Source organism: Gordionus sp. m RMFG-2023, chromosome 1 (genome assembly GCF_954871325.1).
Source record: "Gordionus sp. m RMFG-2023 chromosome 1, tfGorSpeb1-WG-v2, whole genome shotgun sequence".
NCBI classification, from domain to species: Eukaryota; Metazoa; Nematomorpha; class Gordioida; order Chordodea; family Parachordodidae; genus Gordionus; species Gordionus sp. m RMFG-2023.
Window position 1 is genome coordinate 37,084,406 of NC_088775.1, and position 18,616 is coordinate 37,103,021.

General features: G+C 27.3%; 1 protein-coding gene across 4 annotated transcripts in view; it reads right to left on the minus strand.

The window, feature by feature from the left end:
- LOC135922531 (THO complex subunit 2-like) overlaps positions 1–18,616 on the minus strand; it is a 107,579-nt gene that overhangs the window by 7,528 nt on the left and 81,435 nt on the right. For all 4 annotated transcript variants that reach the window (XM_065456905.1, XM_065456906.1, XM_065456907.1 and 1 more), the window contains 3 exons: positions 8,277–8,353; positions 7,919–8,177; positions 7,146–7,252 (listed from right to left, as the gene is read on the minus strand). In XM_065456905.1, coding sequence (XP_065312977.1) covers positions 7,146–7,252; positions 7,919–8,177; positions 8,277–8,353 — 443 coding nt within the window. The remainder of the gene's footprint in view (positions 1–7,145; positions 7,253–7,918; positions 8,178–8,276; positions 8,354–18,616) is intronic.

Here is an 18,616-nt window from a genome sequence, read left to right on the forward strand (position 1 = left end):
CAACTTCCCCGCACTGATTATAATTATTTTTCACATTGTAAATTTAAAATTGTTTGTTTTTTTATAAAATCTTATTTATACATTAGCATAAAATATATTTTTTTACATTGCAAATTACAATTTTTTTATAAATTTTATCTTGTTTACATTCTTTTGTATTTAAAAAAGATCGTTGGTTATTATTTTTAAACAAAATTAATATATTATAATAAATCAATATGTTATTTTAATAATAAAGATAGTATTTAAGAAATTTTGTGTCGTACTATAATTACCTATTTTGAAAAATAGTTGCGTATTTTATTTTGGAAAATAGTTACCTATTTTATTTTGAAAAAGAGTTGGATATTTTATTTTGAAAAATAGTTGGCTATTTTATTTTGAAAAATAGATGGCTATTTTATTTTGAAAAATAGTTGGCTATTTTATTTTGAAAAATAATTACCTATTTTATTTTGGGAAATAGATTCGATTTTATATTTATAAAAAATAATAAGCGGATAATATTTTTTTTTAGCAATTTTCATATTTCTTTCACAATTTTTATATTACTCCCACAAAATACCGAATTTCTCCCACAGTTTGAAAATTTTGACCTGGCAACCCTGATCGGGGGTGGTAAAATATTTTCAACGATAGATTCAAAATATGGATTTTTACAATTCGGAGTTAGTCCATAGGGACCTTTTAGTAAATATGACTCATGTGTTATTACCAATACCAAAGAATCCCTCTTGGGTTGACTAGCGCTCCGATGATATTTCAACGCTTTATGCAAAACTTATTAAAGGGAATTCCTACCGTTAGTGTATTTTTAGACGATTAATTATTGCAGGCGAGAATAATTTTGATCATATCTAGATAATCTAGAAGAAGTATTAAGAAGATTTGATAAGCTGGACTGACAACGACGACCGATAAAATTAAAATTGGAGAAAAGTCAGCTACTTATTTAAGTCATGTTATTGACGAATTCGGAATTCACCCTATAGAAGATAAGCTTAATGCTATAAAAAATTGTAAAACACCGTCTAATGTTAAAGAATTACGTTCGTTTCTGGGAATGGTAAATTACCATGAATCGTTTATAAAACATTCTATTTGTGCGCCTTTACACCGACTAACCAGTAAAAATGTGAGTTTGTTTTTGTCAGCTAAAGAAAATGAAATATTTAATAAAGTTAAAAAAATATTATCAAAAGAAGATATAATAATTCCTTACTCAGCCGATATTCGTCGTGATTTCTTGTGACGCTTCCGAAGATGGTCTAGGATAGTGATGTTAAACGGCTCGTTTTGAGCCGATTTTTAAAAACGGCTAACTCAATATTTTAGCCAGAAAAATATTGACTAAGCCTTGAGATTTCGCTAATAGATGTCCAAACCTTTGTTCCTTCTGCAAACAAAATCTTCCATCTTGCGTATTATTATTCTGGATGAAATATTGAGTTAGCCGTTTTTAAAAATCGGCTTAAAACGAACCGTTTAACAACACTAGTCTAGGAGCTGTTATTGCACACCGATTTCTTACTGGCCAGGAGAAACCGATTGCTTATGCATCGAGGACACTTTCGGCGGATGAAAAGAATTAAGCCACCATTGATCGGGAGGCTTAGCGATCATGTTCGCTATCGAGAAGTTTCATCAATATATTTATGGAAGACCTTTTATTTTGGTTACAGATCATAAACCTTTAAAATATATCTTAGGTGATAAAAGAGACCTAATAAAATAACAAATAATCGTTTAATATGGTGGGAGACGAAGCTTTTAAATTACGACTATCAGATAATTTATAGACCTGGTAATCAAAACAGATGCGCCGGCGCTCTGTCCCGTTTGGGGGTAGAGAGAAAAAAATTAATGAAGTTAAAAAAAATTTGAAGATGAAATTAGAGAAGTAAAAATAAATTTAAAAGAAAATTTATCGTTCACTCGAAGTAAAGTTATAAGTGAAACAATCAATGATAGCAATCTAAAAGAGATCATTAAATTAATTAAAAATCATTGGCATATTGATAATTATTCGGAAAGTTTAAAAAAATTCATCAAAGATAATATTTCTTTCGAAGAAGGATTATTATTTTTTAATGATAGAATCATTATTCCTGATAATCTAAAAAAAGAGGTTTTGGATTGTTATCCATTAAAAACATCCTGAGATAGTGGGGATGAAATCTTTATGCAGATACTATATCTTTAGGACGAATGTTGATCCTGATGTTGAAGAGTTCATCAAAAGCTGCAAGAGTTGTCAGGAAGGAAGACCGGGAGACAGAGAAGTTCCGTTATATAATTGGAACATTCTACCCGACTTTGGGAACGAATACACATTGATTTGGCAGTCCGTATCTGGAAAGTATTGGATAATTTGCGTAGACCCTTTCATCAAATGGGTTGAAGTTGCAACTTTAACACATATTATTTTGACGAGTGTAGTAAATAATCTGCGTAATTGTTTAGCTAGATTTGGTTTACCTCGTTACATTGTCTCAGTCAGTTACTGGATCTGAATACGTTTCTTTTTAAAAACAATATAAATCATTTTAGATAAGCCCCTTATAGCTCCAAATCGAATGGTTTGGCTGACGTTATTTACGTACGATAAAGACGTGTTGGAATGAGAGGTGGAACTTCGGACCAGTTAAATTTAGCGAATGTTTTAATTACTCACCGAAATACTCCAAATGCGACTACCGGTAAATCCTATGCCGAAATGATGTTGAGGCAATTTTTTTTAAACCCTGAGTAATAATGAGGTCTATAGAACTCTAAACATGTTAAAACTAATATTTCATGAAAATGGTTACATATCAAATTATTCAATAACATTTGCTAAATTAAATTAAACGTTTGGTTATAATGTACCTTTTTAAAATTAAATAAGTTTGAACTGTAATACCAAACGATATGTAAATTAATAAAATATAAACATATTTAAATTCTTATTTTTAAAATTTTAATATTTATACAAGAAACATTCAATACTTTTGAGCAAGTAAATAATTTTTTTCTAATTATTTTTAAAACTATATTTTTTGATTTATGAATAATCAAACGTAAAATGAGGTAATTGCTATAATCTAAAAGATTTTAATCTTTTTTGTCATTCATTCCATTTGTTGAGTATATATTTTAAAAGGAAATTTTTTTTTTGTTTTATAAAAAAAAATATGAAGGCAAAAACAAGGGGAAAAAACATTAACAGTGAAGCAAAAGCTCTAATAATTGACGCGTTAAAAAGGATAGCATCAAAAATATAGCTTCACTTTTTAAAGTAAGCTATAAGATAGTGACAAATATTAAATACTCCCATCTCAAAAATGGAATAAAATATAGTTTGCCCAAAGGAGATTCACGTGCACACAAGAAATTATCAATAACAGGAAGAATATATATTAAATTGTATAAATTTGGATTGCACTTTATCCTTAAGAAGGTTATGTGAAATGATTAAAGAAAGATATGATGTGGAAATATCAAAAAATACGGTATCATGGTTACTCTCAGGATTTAGAGATAGCTTTAAAAGAGTATCACTACGTTCAGTTATTGAAAATACCGAATCAAATATCGAGATTCGCAAAGAATACGCGAATTGGTTTATTGATATAGCCTATATAAAAGAAAAATTAATATTTATCTATGAGAGTGGGTTTTCAATATCAATGAGGCGGTTATATGGATATTAACAAATAAATAAAAAGGCTATTAAAAATGTTCAAGTCAAGGGATAAAGACAATGAATTATACTATCATTGCTGTATCATTGCTGCTCTCACAATTGCAGGAATATTCAGATTCGAAGTTCTTGATGGTCGCTGAAACGCTATATACTTTAACAACTTTGTAAATGAAATATTAAATCATTTTGAAGAAGGTAACATGATGAATATGATTTTTATGATGGATAATGTTTCATTTCATCATAACCATACAATTAGGGAATCGATAGAAAGAAGAGGTCATACAATAAAATATTTACTACCTTACAATCCTTATCTTAATCCAATTGAAAATGTATTTTTTCAATGGAAGGATTTTTTTAGAAATCAAAATCCCAATAACGAGGAGGAATTAATTCGTCTTATAGAGCATGGAGAGAGAGAGGAATATCCTGAGGAGAATGCAAGGAATATATTTAGAAATATGGAGACCTATATTCTAATTTGTAGAAGAGGGGAAATTATTAATGATTAATATAAATTTTTGTTTCTTACTTTGTAATGAAATAATTTGATATGCAAAAAATATTTTAAAAAAATTTATATGCTAATGAGAAATAAAAATTAAATGAAATTTTAAAAATAAAAATAATCTTAAAAAAAAGAATGATCAGAAATGAGAAGAGGAAAAGATAAATAAAAAATGACTAAGATATTAAAAAAATTAATGATTTTCCTTTTTGATTGGCACTTACTTTCCTTTTATGACTTTCTTTTTTGATTGATCCTTTCCATTTTTCGCATTTTTTATTTGACACTTTTCCTTTTTTGATCAGACCCTAAGCCTTTGGGCTTTTCGTTTTTTTGATTGACACTTTTCCTTTTTTATTAAACATTTTTCTTTTTTGATTGGAGATCGGACTTTTTCCTAAGCCTTTGAGAATTTTCCATTTTTGATTAACACTTTTTCTTTTTTGATGAGACCCTTTACTTTTTTTTGATTGGGACTTTTCCTTTTTTGGATGATAAATCTGTAATATATTATATATAACATTTTGAATATTTGCTCGAGAGAAATATGAAAATAACTTAAATAAATGGTTAGGCAAAACTTTATTAATTATTACTTTATTTTATAAAATTTTATCTTTTTACCTTCTATAATAAACAAAAATTATTATAATAAAATTGACTATTCAAATAAATGAAATTTGCGTGGAATAATGAACGATAAGGTAAGAGCTAGTCAAAAATTAAGTTAGAACAAGGTTAGATGAAAAGAAACATTTCTATAGATACAAAAAAACTAACAAGATTCATCTTAAGGAGGAGAATGTTAAATATTATTACTCTTGTAGAGTCTTAGATTAAGATTTCGAATTGATGTATCTCCATTTCTATTCATTCTTTTTATAGATTTCATATTTCAAACTTTATAAAACTAAAAATTTATATTAATTTTTTATGCTTATATAAAAAATTCTGAGGATAATTATAACCCATGCCAAAAAAATTTAAAAATTATAAAACAAAATTTGCGAAATTTTAGATATGAACTGAAGATTTGAGATCAAATAAATTACCTTTTCAAGTAATATGTTTACAATGCTTGGTTCAAAGGGGTTATTAACTAACCTTTATATTAACATTATTTATTTTCTTTAATTGACATGGTATTTTCTTACCTTTTAAATTATATTTAATTTATTTTATTATTTTTTTTTTACCTTTTTATTTTTTGTGTATATATATAGTGCAAATGGCAAAATTTTCAAGCCTGGCACAGTTGGAATTTAATTTTTGCCCAGCCCTAAATTTGTACCCATCCCGGTATAACGTGTGAAGGTGAAAACCGTGAGATTTTGAAATCTCACACCATCAAAATCTTACGGCTAATATCGTATGAAAGTGAATTCATGAGATTTTGAATTTTATCGCTTCAAATATATTGGAGGCCATTTAAATTTTCAAAATTTCATGGCTAATCAATATTTCTAAATCTCATGGATTTTTTTAAATCTCATATATTTCAATATGCGTAGCTTAAATTCAAACTTAAAAGGTCAGATTTGAATGAAACTGTCAAACTGAAAACATTTCTATATAATACATTTTAATTTGAAACTTATTTTTCTCTATAAATATACTTACATGATTCTTAATTTTCTAAAAATTTCTATTACAATCTTATTCTATATATTTCATATTATTGTATAAGAATAATGTTAGTGAGGATCTTTGTTTATAAGTTATGTTAATAAATATATGAGCCTCTCTCATTTAAGTTGGCTTACTTAATATTACCAAACATTCCAATTATAAAAAATAATATATAATAGTAATATTAATATATTGCCAATACAGACTAAAAATATAAAATACAGATGAGAGATAAACCGTGCTGATAAATTTAAAAAGAAGTAAACTAAAATTTAAAAAATAATGGATACCAACGGGATTTGAATTATTGTTTTGATAGTCTAGTAACTCCCATCTAATGTGAAAAAAAACCATAAAAATTTTTGGGTGTACGTGGATTCAAACCTAAGGGTAAGCAATGAAATTCACACCAACCAGACCACCATAGTTATAAGGTTAAAAATGATTGACTATATAATTATTTAAAAATATTTATATCTCCCATTATTCTACCTAAAGCTAAAAATATATAGATGAGCTCTTGAAATGAAACAATATATCGCTTGGAAATTATTATTAAAATTTTCTTCTAAACATAGAATATAATTACTAAAAAGTTAGGTTTTATACCATTTATGTTTCTATATTTTAATATTAATAAATTTATGTCATGAAAATTTTTATTTTAGATTCAACGCTTCAAAAACATTGGGGGCCATTAATGTCAAAATCTCACAACCCATCTGTGGGATTATGATGTGAATTTCGAAATCTCATAGATCATAATCACACGTTACACCGGTTTCAATTTATTACTACATAGCCAATAATGCTGAAGATTTAGGTTCCATGATTATCTTATTTTAACAAAAAAACACAAAGTTTAGGAAAGAAAAATTTTATTTATGAATGATCATAGTAGCAGGTCATTTAATCATTGAAATTATAAGCAAAATAAAATATACTTTTTTAAAAAATTTATGTTTCAGAATTTTTTTTTCCTATAAATTATTAAGCACACCAGGCAATCCCAAATTTTTGCATGCCTGGCCTGTTATTTTTTTTGCCGGGCCCATATAAAACAAGTTCCAACGTTACCTGGCCAATGTAAATATATAGAACGTTAAAAATATTTAAAGAAAATTATAATAAATTTTAGATCTTATAAAATAAAATAGTTTTGCCCGCCAAACCTATGCTTAATAAAGCCTACCATTATAGGATACAACTGATTATCAAAGTTAAAGGACACCACCTAATATGAAAGATGATAAACAGATATATTAATTATATACATATTTAATTTCAATGATTCTAAATTTGTTGCGAATTTATACAAACCTGATGACGATTTTTGGGAGCCGATTTTAAAGAGGCAATATTAAAAGGTTCGGAGGGAGGAACGGAAAGGATGAGAGTATTAGTTATGGTCGCGTCTGAGTTGTTATCTAAAAAAACGTATATGTTTTATACTTGTTACAATGTGCATATTATGAAGGATCCTAAAAAGAGTTGAAACAAAAGTTTCTCACCTTGTGAAAAAACTAATATCGCTATCTCATTCATAGACTTTAAAAGATTATATCAGCAAACAAATTCAAGGTCAATACATACAAATACATACAATCTAGATTTTCAATCGAATATAAGACTCATAACTTTCTACATATATTTTATTTTGTATTAATCAAAATTACCTATCTAAAAATTGCCTAATTAATTGTCTTAATCGATCATCAAGATTTTAATTAATAATGTTCAATAAATTCACTAATAGATACCTATTTTTAGCCAATACTGCTATTTATATATTTTTTATAGTTTACGTAGTGCTTAATGTTTATTGAAAAAACATACACAAAAGAGATTAATATAGATGTGGCTTTAGAGGGTTTACTTTGTGTTTTTGACTTTTTTTCTATTATTTATCAGAGTTTGGAACAGGAACTCCGTCAGATTTACTTTCCAAATTTGAACTAGAACCACTTTTTTAAAATATTCAGAACCGACCCCGTTTTCGTTCAAGATCCAAACGCTGGTTAGTAGTATTGGTAAAAATTAACATCTAAGTATGCGTCTATACCATAATATTTAGGCAATGATATGCAGCTTACTTAAGGCATCAGGAGCAGTAGTTTGTTTGGCAGTTAGATCAGAGCGACGATAGGCCTTTCGATTAGATTTCAAAGTCAACGAATCATTTTCCTGCGTTCGGGAAAAGCGACGGCGCCGGCTCGACTGATTATCCGCTGATTTTATCGAAATTTTTATATCATCGGTTATAGCTGCTGAAGGGGTGGCCAAGAGCGATTCGGCGTTACTATTTTTTGTCCTCATTCTAAGTTTTGTGCAGGGGAAGGTAGACCTTTTTTCCTTGAATTTTATAGAAAATAATAGTAAAATTAAAAAGTATTAATTGGTTTATTACAATAGACCGTAATAGAAATCACAATTTAAATAAATTGATCTTACCTTGGTTTTTTTCTTTAGTTTCCTTTCTTTCGATTTAAGAGGTTGGTTATGCAAGTGAGATATAGTTGCAGAATGATCTATAAAAATTAAATTTATATGTTTTAAAATCAATATTGTGAAATCTATTCAGAAAAAAATAAATGATTTTGGAGCAAAAATGATAATATTATTGCTCTGACCAATTTCAGTTACTGGAATAAGCAATGAATGAAGCAGGGTAGAGAGTCCAAAAGATAGAAAAAATATTTCGTTTTATTCAAGAATCTGTTCGCTTTCAAATAAAATTTATTTCGTTTTGAGTATTTTTTTAAAATATTTCTCGAAATTAAATGAAAAAATATTCTAGTATAAATGAAGTATACACGTATCAATTTTAAAATTGGTGCCCTTAAAAATCAAAATTTGGAGGCGCTTCCTGGGCAAATTTTCAAAAAAATGTGTTTGAATATAAATATAGAAAATATTTAAAAAATGTATTTTAACTATCTAATATATAATCTCGGTAATCAAGATATGATCGTTTTCCTATCAACTTAAAGTTATAAAATTTAAAAAGATTATATACCTTTAAATGTTAAATTTTCAACCTTACCACCAGGCCAATAGTTGATGAAAAATATACCACAGGGGAGAAGATTTAATATATGACTTTCTTATGTATGTTTTAGTTGCCCTAGGGATAACAGGAACTGTTTGTCTAAAATCTCCTCAAAATAGAAGACCTTTGTCACCTAAGGGTGTAGGTATTTGCATAATATCCCTAAATAACAAATCTATACATTGTAAAGCATGTTTTGTCATCATACCTCGTCTATAATTAAATAAGCCAATTTAAGTTCCGGGAGCCTGTGGTGATATAGGTCTCATAAGGGAAATAGAAGCGCCTAAAATAGGTAATGCTTAAAACCGCTGTGGATCCTTCCAACAATTAGTAGGATGGAAGATATACCTGTAGTAGTAAAAGGAAATACAGTTTAATTTTGCCCTCGAAAAATGCATTATAATATTGTACAGATATGTTCTGCCTGATCTACGGGGGCCATCAATATAAAAATATCTAGTAAAACACGATGTATCGTCAATTGGATAACCTGGTCAAAAGCATACCGCTGTAAAGAATTCAACCTGGTTAACATTAATAATGTGGTTTTTGCTTCCGTTACTGGGTCATATAATTTAGATTGAGGAATAGGGTCAGGAGTAGGGAGATTAAAATCTTAGCAACTGAACCCATGGAAAATGAGAGTATTTGAAATATCATGAAAAGCCAGGTTAGTAGCAATTGTTTCAGTATTATCTAGCATCGTCTATTAAAAATCTACTTTATTTTAGACCAAATAAAGAAGTTTTGCGGGGGCCCGAAAAAGCATATAAAAGGTATGGCGTAACTGAAAGGGCATTTGGAATAAGGATGTTTAATCAAGACACTGTTCCCACTCATTATCATCAGATAACAATGATCTCTTAGTAGCATACTGCTTAAAAGTATAAAGCAATATACCATCTGAAGTTCGTTAAAAATTCCAGGAACATGGAGAAGTAAACGAAGGTAGGTATGGTATATCAACATAGAGGTATTGTCTAGCGCATGGGGAAATCTGATTTAGGATAAACAATACAGTAAGAGTTGTATTTTTGGAAAGGGCTATTTTCATAGTCGCTTTCTCATGACCCAGTCATAAATAAATTGAGTGTTTCATTAGCATATGAACAGCTAAGCGAATAATAGCATGGGTACGATCATGCATAGGAAATTATAATAAGGGTCACATAGGTTCACATAAGCTAATATACCGTGCATTTAAGTGATTTTTAATTTTCGTTATGCTTAGTAGGGTGAATCTACACTTAATGCTATATTGGCACAATCATAGCCTTTGTACAAGTTTCAACATTGATGTGAGCGTTATATTTTAGAAGTACAAATTGTATGAAATAACAAACCGATTGTCTTTCGGTTTATCGGATATCAAAACAGTACCTGAATTTCTTATTTTCTATAGTGGGTAACCATTAATGTTTGATTTGGTTTCATTATGAAAATCCTTAGGAAAGTTTTTTGTACATATGCCTTTATTCATACATGGTGATCGAGGATTGATAATTCACAGGGCCCATGCATCATATAACTTGTAACAATAATGAATAATTTGGGATTTTTATGTCTGTCTAGTATGTTTCAATTTTATTTTCCTATAGTGTAAATAACAAATGGACATAGGGCAAGTCCCTTTTTAGAAATTCAATGGTATAATCATAGGCTAATGATTTGCAAAATATTATTAAGGATATCCGATAAAAACGCACTTAATTTAATTTTTAAACCCCTACAAATTATGTCTGATCGTTGGGTTGGTCGGCAAAAAGATTATCAGTTATTTTAGGCCAAGTAAGATTGCAAGTGAATGTTATGAATAATACTCGTGCTGTTAGGCGGCCCGCACTAAGAGAGTTTAAAATATTTTGGCGCAAGGTTAAACATTGTCGTATCAGGTCAATTCAGCGAAACTTTTATCGCGAAGGTAAAATCGCGAAACCAATTCTGCGAATTTATCACGAAACATTTATAGCGAAGACAATTTCGTGAAGCCATTATCGTGAATTTATTTCCGCAAAACCTTAACCGCGAATTTATTAGAGCGAATACATTTTAGCGAAACGTTTTACGCGAACACTTTAGAGCGAATTTTTATCGCGAATATGTTTGCGCGAAGTCATTATCGCGAGCGCATTACCGCGAAACAATAAATATATTACGAATTAATAAAAAATGATATGCTACTATTGTAATATTATTTTTGTTACATTTTATTAATAATTTTCACGCCCAAGATTTTAAGTAAAAAATATTTCTTGAAGTTTAAAAAGATTTTTGAACATATTTTGATAAAAAAATTTAAATCTTCTTTGTAAATATATTTTTTTTGAGGAATTATTTTGTGAAATTTATTATAAATATACAATTTTTAAGTGAAATCTTTTATAGTTTTTTTTATCGTAAAATTATCTATTTCTTAAATATTATAAAAGAGGTGGGTTTTCTAAATAATTTTTTTAAATATTTATATTCAACTTATTTATGTTATTTTAAATGATCTTTTTAAGGAAAATAATTTAATGTGACAATTGTCATATTCGTTTTTGTAAGATTTTTGAAATTTTTTGACTCAAAAGGGTAAAAATATCATTTATATTGTAAAGATGTTTAAATTCAATGAAGATGTTCCTTGGAAATATGGCAATTATCATAATCGGTATTTTTAAACATATTAGATTTTTTTAATGCTAATGGGCAAAAATATGTATTTTTAACATGTTAAATTATAATTTCAATTAGGATGTACCATATAAAAGCGACAATTGTCATAATTATTATTTTTAAAGTTTTTTAACAATTTTTTGACGTAAATGGGCAAAAATATAAGTTACATGTTAAAATAAAATTTTAGTGAAGATGTACCATTAGTGAAGATGTACCATTGAAAAGTTAGAAATGTCATAAACATTGTTTATAAAGTTTTTGAATTTTTTTGTTGCAAATGGGTAAAAATATAGATTGTAAACATGCTTAATTAAAATTTCATGAAGATCTACCATTGAAAAGTGACAATTGTCATAATCGTTGTATATAAAGTTTTTTCAATTTTTTTGTTGCAAATGGGCAAGAATATAGATTGCAAACATGCTAAATTAAAATTTCATGAAGTTCTACCATTGAAAAGTGACAATTGTAATAATAGTTGTTTATTTTGAATTTTTTTGACGTAAATGGGCTAAAGTAAGCATTGCTAATATGTTTAAATAAAATTTCAGTGAAGATGTACCATAGATAACTTACAATTGTCATAATCGTTATTTTTAAAGTTTTTTGAATTAGAATAAATATTGCTAGCATGTTTAAATAAAACTTCAGTGAAGATGTGCCCTAGATAAGTTACAATTATTATAATCAATATTTTTAAACTTTTTTTGACGTAAATGGGCCAAAAAAGTATTGATAATATATTTAAATAAAATTTCAGTGAAGATGTACCCTAGATAAGTGACAATTGTCAAAATCGTTATTTTTAAAGTTTTTATATATTTTTAACGCAAATGGATAAAAATATAGATTATAAACATGTTAAATTAGAATTTCATGAAGATGTACCATAAAAAAGTGACAAATGTCATAATCGTTATTTTATAACTTTTTTGACGGAAATGGGCTAAAATAAATATTGCTAACATGTTAAAATAAAATTTTAGTAAAAATGTACCCTAGATAAGTGACAATTGTCATAATCGTTATTTATAAAAAATTTTTGACGCAAATGGGTAAAAATATAGATTGTAAACATGTTAAATTAAAATTTCATGAGGATGACCATAGAAAGGTGACAATTGTCATAATCGTTATTTTTTAAATTATTTGAATTTTTTAGACGCAAATGGGCAAAAATATTATTGCTTACATGTTAAAATAAAATTTCAGTGAAGATGTACCATAGATAAGTTACAATTGTCATAATAGTTGTTAATAAGGTTTTTTTGTTGCAAATGGGTAAAAATATAGATTGTAAACATGCTAAATTAAAATTTCATGAAGATATACCATTGAAAAGTGACAATTTTTATAATCGTTATTTTTAAAGTTCTTTGATGTAAATGGGTTAAAATATATTTAATCCATTTTAACCATAATCAAATCTTAACATTAAATTTATAGGATGTTGTGATTGTATCATATTACTAAATAATATTCATATGGTTTTTAAGTTCTTTCTCTGGATTCAGACTCAGCACTATTTTGCTACGAGTATACAAAAATATTTGTTAACTGTGAATGCAAGGTAAATTTATTAATTAAAGGAATAAGATTGTGAATCCATATCTTAGGAGTTTAGAATTTAACATAGGTTACAACTATCTTTAATTTGCATATTTTAATCAAATTTTAAGTAGGATAAAAGGAGCAACGATTATGAGAATGAAAATATCGATTTATTTTTTTGTTTCGACTGAAATTTTATTTTAACATGTTAACAATTTATATTTTGGTCCAATTGCGTCAAACAAATCTAAAACTTTAAAAATAACGATGATGATTATTGTCACTTATCTAGGGTACATCTTCACTGAAATATTATTTTAACATGTTAGCATTTTATATTTTAGCCCATTTGCTTCAAAAAAATTTAAAAACTTTTAAAAATAACGATTATGACAATTGTCACTTTTATATGGTACTACAAAAATGATAAAAAAATCTATAAAAGATTTCACCTAAAAGATTGTTCATTTTAAAAAAATTCACAAAATAATTCCTAAAAAAAGATTTAAAATTTTTATCAAAATATGTTTAAAAATCTTTTTGAACTTCAAAAAATATTTTTTGCTTAAAATTTTGGACGTGTAAAATCACTAATAAATTGTAACAAAAATAATATTACAATAGTAGCATATCATTTTTTTTATTAAAAAATATCAAATAAAAGAAATCCATTTTTCATTTCATAATATAATAATATATATAAAAAACATATATCATATAATTTGTTTATTTGTTGATAAATAAAATATTAACATTAAATATAAATAAAATAAATTATTTTAATAAAAATAAAAAATAATAATAGGCCGCGTTATATTTCGCGAAATAGTTTTCGCTATATTGTCTTCGCGATTCATGCGCGATATTGACTTCGCTATAAAATTTTAGCGATAAAAATTTCGCTTTAAAAGTTTTGCGATAAGAGTTTCGCTATAAAAAATTCGCGATATTTGTTTCGCGATATTTGTTTCGCTATATTGTTTTCGCGGAAAAGTATTCGCTAATGTGGATTCGTGATAAAAGTTTCGCTATAAAATTCATTCGCGATAAACGACATTCGCGATCGCTGAATTGACATGGAACCAATCATTGTACCATAGATATTTTCGACCTTGCTGAATTTCAAACCCTTCATCAAATATATCAGGCGCCGACCCTGGTTCACCACGGGGAAGTAGTATTGGATATACCATGGGATCTAAATTTGAACTTAAAACGTTAAGTTTAATTAGATCGTTGCCATTAATATAGGATAAAATTTTATATCTCTTTTAAAAGGAGGTTCGCCATCCATTTGTGAAAATATGGCTACATCATTCATAGAAAGTAGATTATAAAGGCGGTGGTGGCTAGAACGATCTCCCCTATAGATCATATTAAGGTTAGGTATTATTGTATTAGAATTGGTAGCAAATGCCAAGGCAGACTGTTTAACCTTACCTAAAATTTTAAAAGAAGTGTAAGAATTAATTTCCCCTATTAACTTATCTAAATCTTTCATTATATCTATGGCGAATTCAGTATTGGCAGGATGTTGAATATGATTTGCTATGGCCTGTGTGGTATCTAATATATATAACTGTGAATAGGTATGCTGAGTATTAGGTGGAGGGTATAGGTGAGATGTACAGTGATATATTTGGCCAGCACTTTGAAGCAATTAGGTACACTATGAGTAAACTCAGATATTTGCTATTTGAGCATCCATAGAAGCAAACGCTACAGCTGAATTGTGGAACGTATATGTAGCATAAAATGCTAATGTAAGTCTTAGGGGTTAGATAAAAGATTCTGTAAAGTTTAACTTTCCCCTTATGGAAATAATACATGAATTTAGAGTAGGTCATTCAGCTATAAAATTTAAAGAGAAACAAAACTGATAAACTACATTCATAGGCCCGCAAGTAGTTATTAAGGGTTTATCAGCATAATTGTTAAAAAAGATGTATTTAAACTTTTAGCAAATCCGGGTAGAGATAGTACGAATCATAGTAATTTTATGTTATAAAACAATGGGGGGTAACGGGTTATAACAATATTTTGGGGTGGAGGTAAAGATACTAAGGCTAGCGCAAGGGCGAATCATAGTAATTTTATGTTTAAAACAGTGGGGGGTAACGGGTTATAACGATAATTTGTGGTGGAGGTAAGAATACTAATAGAGGTATTACATGTTTATGCTCAGTTATTAAGAGAGCCTAATTAGAATAAATGTTAGGGATGATTTGTTTAAACTTTTGGCGAAACGAGCTAGAACAAGCGCGAATCATAGCAGTTTTATATATCACCACACATCTCACCTACCCAGCCTACCTATCCACAGTTATATGAATTAGATACTACACAGACCATAACAAATCGTATTCAACATCATGACAATACTGAATGTAACATAAACATCTTAGCACTACTATCAATTATTTCAACATAAATAATATTTCTATATTAGCCATAAAATATATAATGTTGCAGAGCTTATAATAAATACCTGGAATTGAAATCGTTTCATTTATGATTATTTATTTTTAGTTGAGCAGATATTACATTTAGCTCAAACTATATTATTATTTTTTGATATTTTGAAAAAATTTCCTCATATTCTCAAATTAAATTTAGATGGTGTTGACACATCATAATGGCAAAAATATCTTACAAACATAATAGCTTAATAGAAACTATTGTTCTACAATTACTAAATCTTCCTCATCTTCAAAAAAAAACTTCTACTTTCGTTTTCGGTAATACTCATTTTAAGAATAAAATATGATTTAAAATAATTTATAATTTTTTGGATAACTTAGGTAATAAATTTAATATTTAAATAAAGAATGTGGATTTACAGTTTATAATAAAAATATATACTTTCTAAAACTTAAATGTAAAACAAAAATTGACCGATATTTGATTCAAATAAATGTTTTCTTAGACAATATTAACTTAGTAAAAAATAAATATGTAATATCAAATTATATTTTTTTAAATTCTATAATTAATGTTTCTCCATGACAGAGTCTTGTTCCGATCTTATTCATTATTATCGTTTTATCTAATAATTTTAATCAATAGGTTATAAATACAGTTATCAATTTCTAGTTGTCGAGATCCAATCAATTTCTTTTCTTTGTATGAATATACACCAAACCGATCAATTTCTTTCTGAAAAAGAAGTAATGTAAGAATTTGAGTCTGGGATTATTTTTTATGAAAGTTATTATCTTCCACATATTTAAGCTATTAAATATATCGGTCTTTTACTTCTGAAATATGATAACACTTAAGATATCTTGATTATAATCACCTTGTAATGCCAAATTCTTAATATTATCACAGATGTTCCCTTTTTATTGGGGATCCGATTAATAACGAACAGGTGAGCTTATGTATTTAGATTATTTCTCTTTTTCAAACGTACCCTTAATTTTTTATCTTAAGGTAGAGACATTAGAAAATTAGGGTATGATTGTATTGTGTGTTTTCCAAATTAAGCATGGTGCGTAGCCAAAGTACATTTATCCATTTGCATTTACAACTATAAGATAGCTAAATGTTAAAGAATAGTTTAAAATTTTTCATTCAAAATATTTATTAGTATCTAACTTCTTCAACAGCTGATTTCAAAGCTTTTTTGTATTGATTTGCTTCTTATATTTTATTGACGATGCCCATCTTTTCCAAATAAATGAACATTATGTAATCTAAATTTGCAACTAGTAAATAAGACTATAATTAAATCAATGTTGATAATACATTTAAAATAAATTGTAACCTAACTAGATTGATAAACCTGCTTTAAATACATATTAATATTCACCGATAACATTTTTGAGTATTTAACCAGGTCAAAAACTCCCTCGGTCAATTGACTGACTTGCCACCCCTGATTTTAAATACTAGTTTCTAGGGCTGTGCCGATCCACATATTTTTCACCGATCCGATCAGATATTGGTTCAAAACCGATCCGATATTTATATTGATTTTCATCACCCCTCTTTGAACCAAATGTAATTAAGAAACCAATATTTTTTATGCAAAAGAATTATGCATTTAATTTAATTTTTTTATTTCAACTATAATTTTAAAAAAATTATATTATAATAGATAAAATAAATATAATAATATATCCATTTTATGTTGTTGGTTTATAAAATTATAATATTTAACATATAAAATTATAATGTATTAGATTTTAAATAAATATCTAGATTTTCAGGTAAAGGATCAGAATATTTCCAAATATTAGTTTTATTAAGAATGGCTGATATTGTTGGGTGACTTTGAGGGCACTTTTTTAAAAAATTTGATTTGTTTTTTAATATTTCTCGTTCTTTTTGTATTCACTCTTCGAATTCCGTTTTACGGAATCACTTTAAATGTTTCCTAATATTCGTTGTATTAAATGAATTTTTCAGTATTCCTCCCCGTGAAATTAGAATTCCGCAGATAACGCATTCTGCAAAATTCTCTTTATCTTCCATTTCAGAAACCATATTTAAAATAATTCTTTTATTTAAAGTATAAATAATAAAATTGGTGTTATTTTTTTAAAAAATTAAAAATAAATAAAACTTTGGGTGTTCCTTTCTATTTTTATAAAAAAAATTTAAAATCTATTTAAAAAAATAAATAACATTTGCATTGTTTAAGAAAAAATTATTTAGAAAATATTATTAATGTAAAATAGAAACTCACTGAAACTCGGAAAAATTTATTATTTTTTTTAAATATTTTTTATTAAAAAAATAATAAATATGATGTAATAATAATTCAGTTTCATTACTCAAAAGTTTTAAGAATTGCATTTTTAGTAAAAGAATCGGATCGGGGTTTTTACAGGTATCGGTCCGATCCGATATTTTTGGGAAATGCTAAATATTGGTACCGATCCGATATTTAATATCGGCACAGCCCTATTAGTTTCGCATTACTGACCAACCCTAGGCGCTTTTACGCGAACTTGCTTATATGACGAAGCCGAAAACTATACAATACTTTATATCAAACAATAAAAAAAAATTGCCTTATATTAATAAATCGTTATGAATGTTACTTACCCAAATTTTGATAAATACATGCAGTGGCGTATCCAGGATTTTCTTATGGTGGTGGGGGGGGGGGGGGGGGATTTTTGAGGGCTTCCTATTTTTTATTATTTAGTCAGGTATATTATATTTAATAAAGTTTTTTTAAATGTAAAGTTTAAATAAATTTTAATGTCATTTTTTTTATAAAATTTGCTTTAAAAACTAGCCTCATCTTAAATTCTCATACATACAATATAAGTAGAATATAATTTTTTTAGTGTGTATAAAATATTGACTAGAAAATAATTTAAAAAACAAGTTTTTTTTAACTTCTTATCAAATACAATATTATACAAAAATTTTTATTAAATACTAAAATTATAATGTGATTTTTAATTTTCGTAGGAATGTTGCCAATTCATCAAGAATTTCGTTTGTCGTTGGAACCAAATCTCTGTGGATATTTAACAGAGCTAACCCATTTAGAAGAGATTCGGAAGTAGTA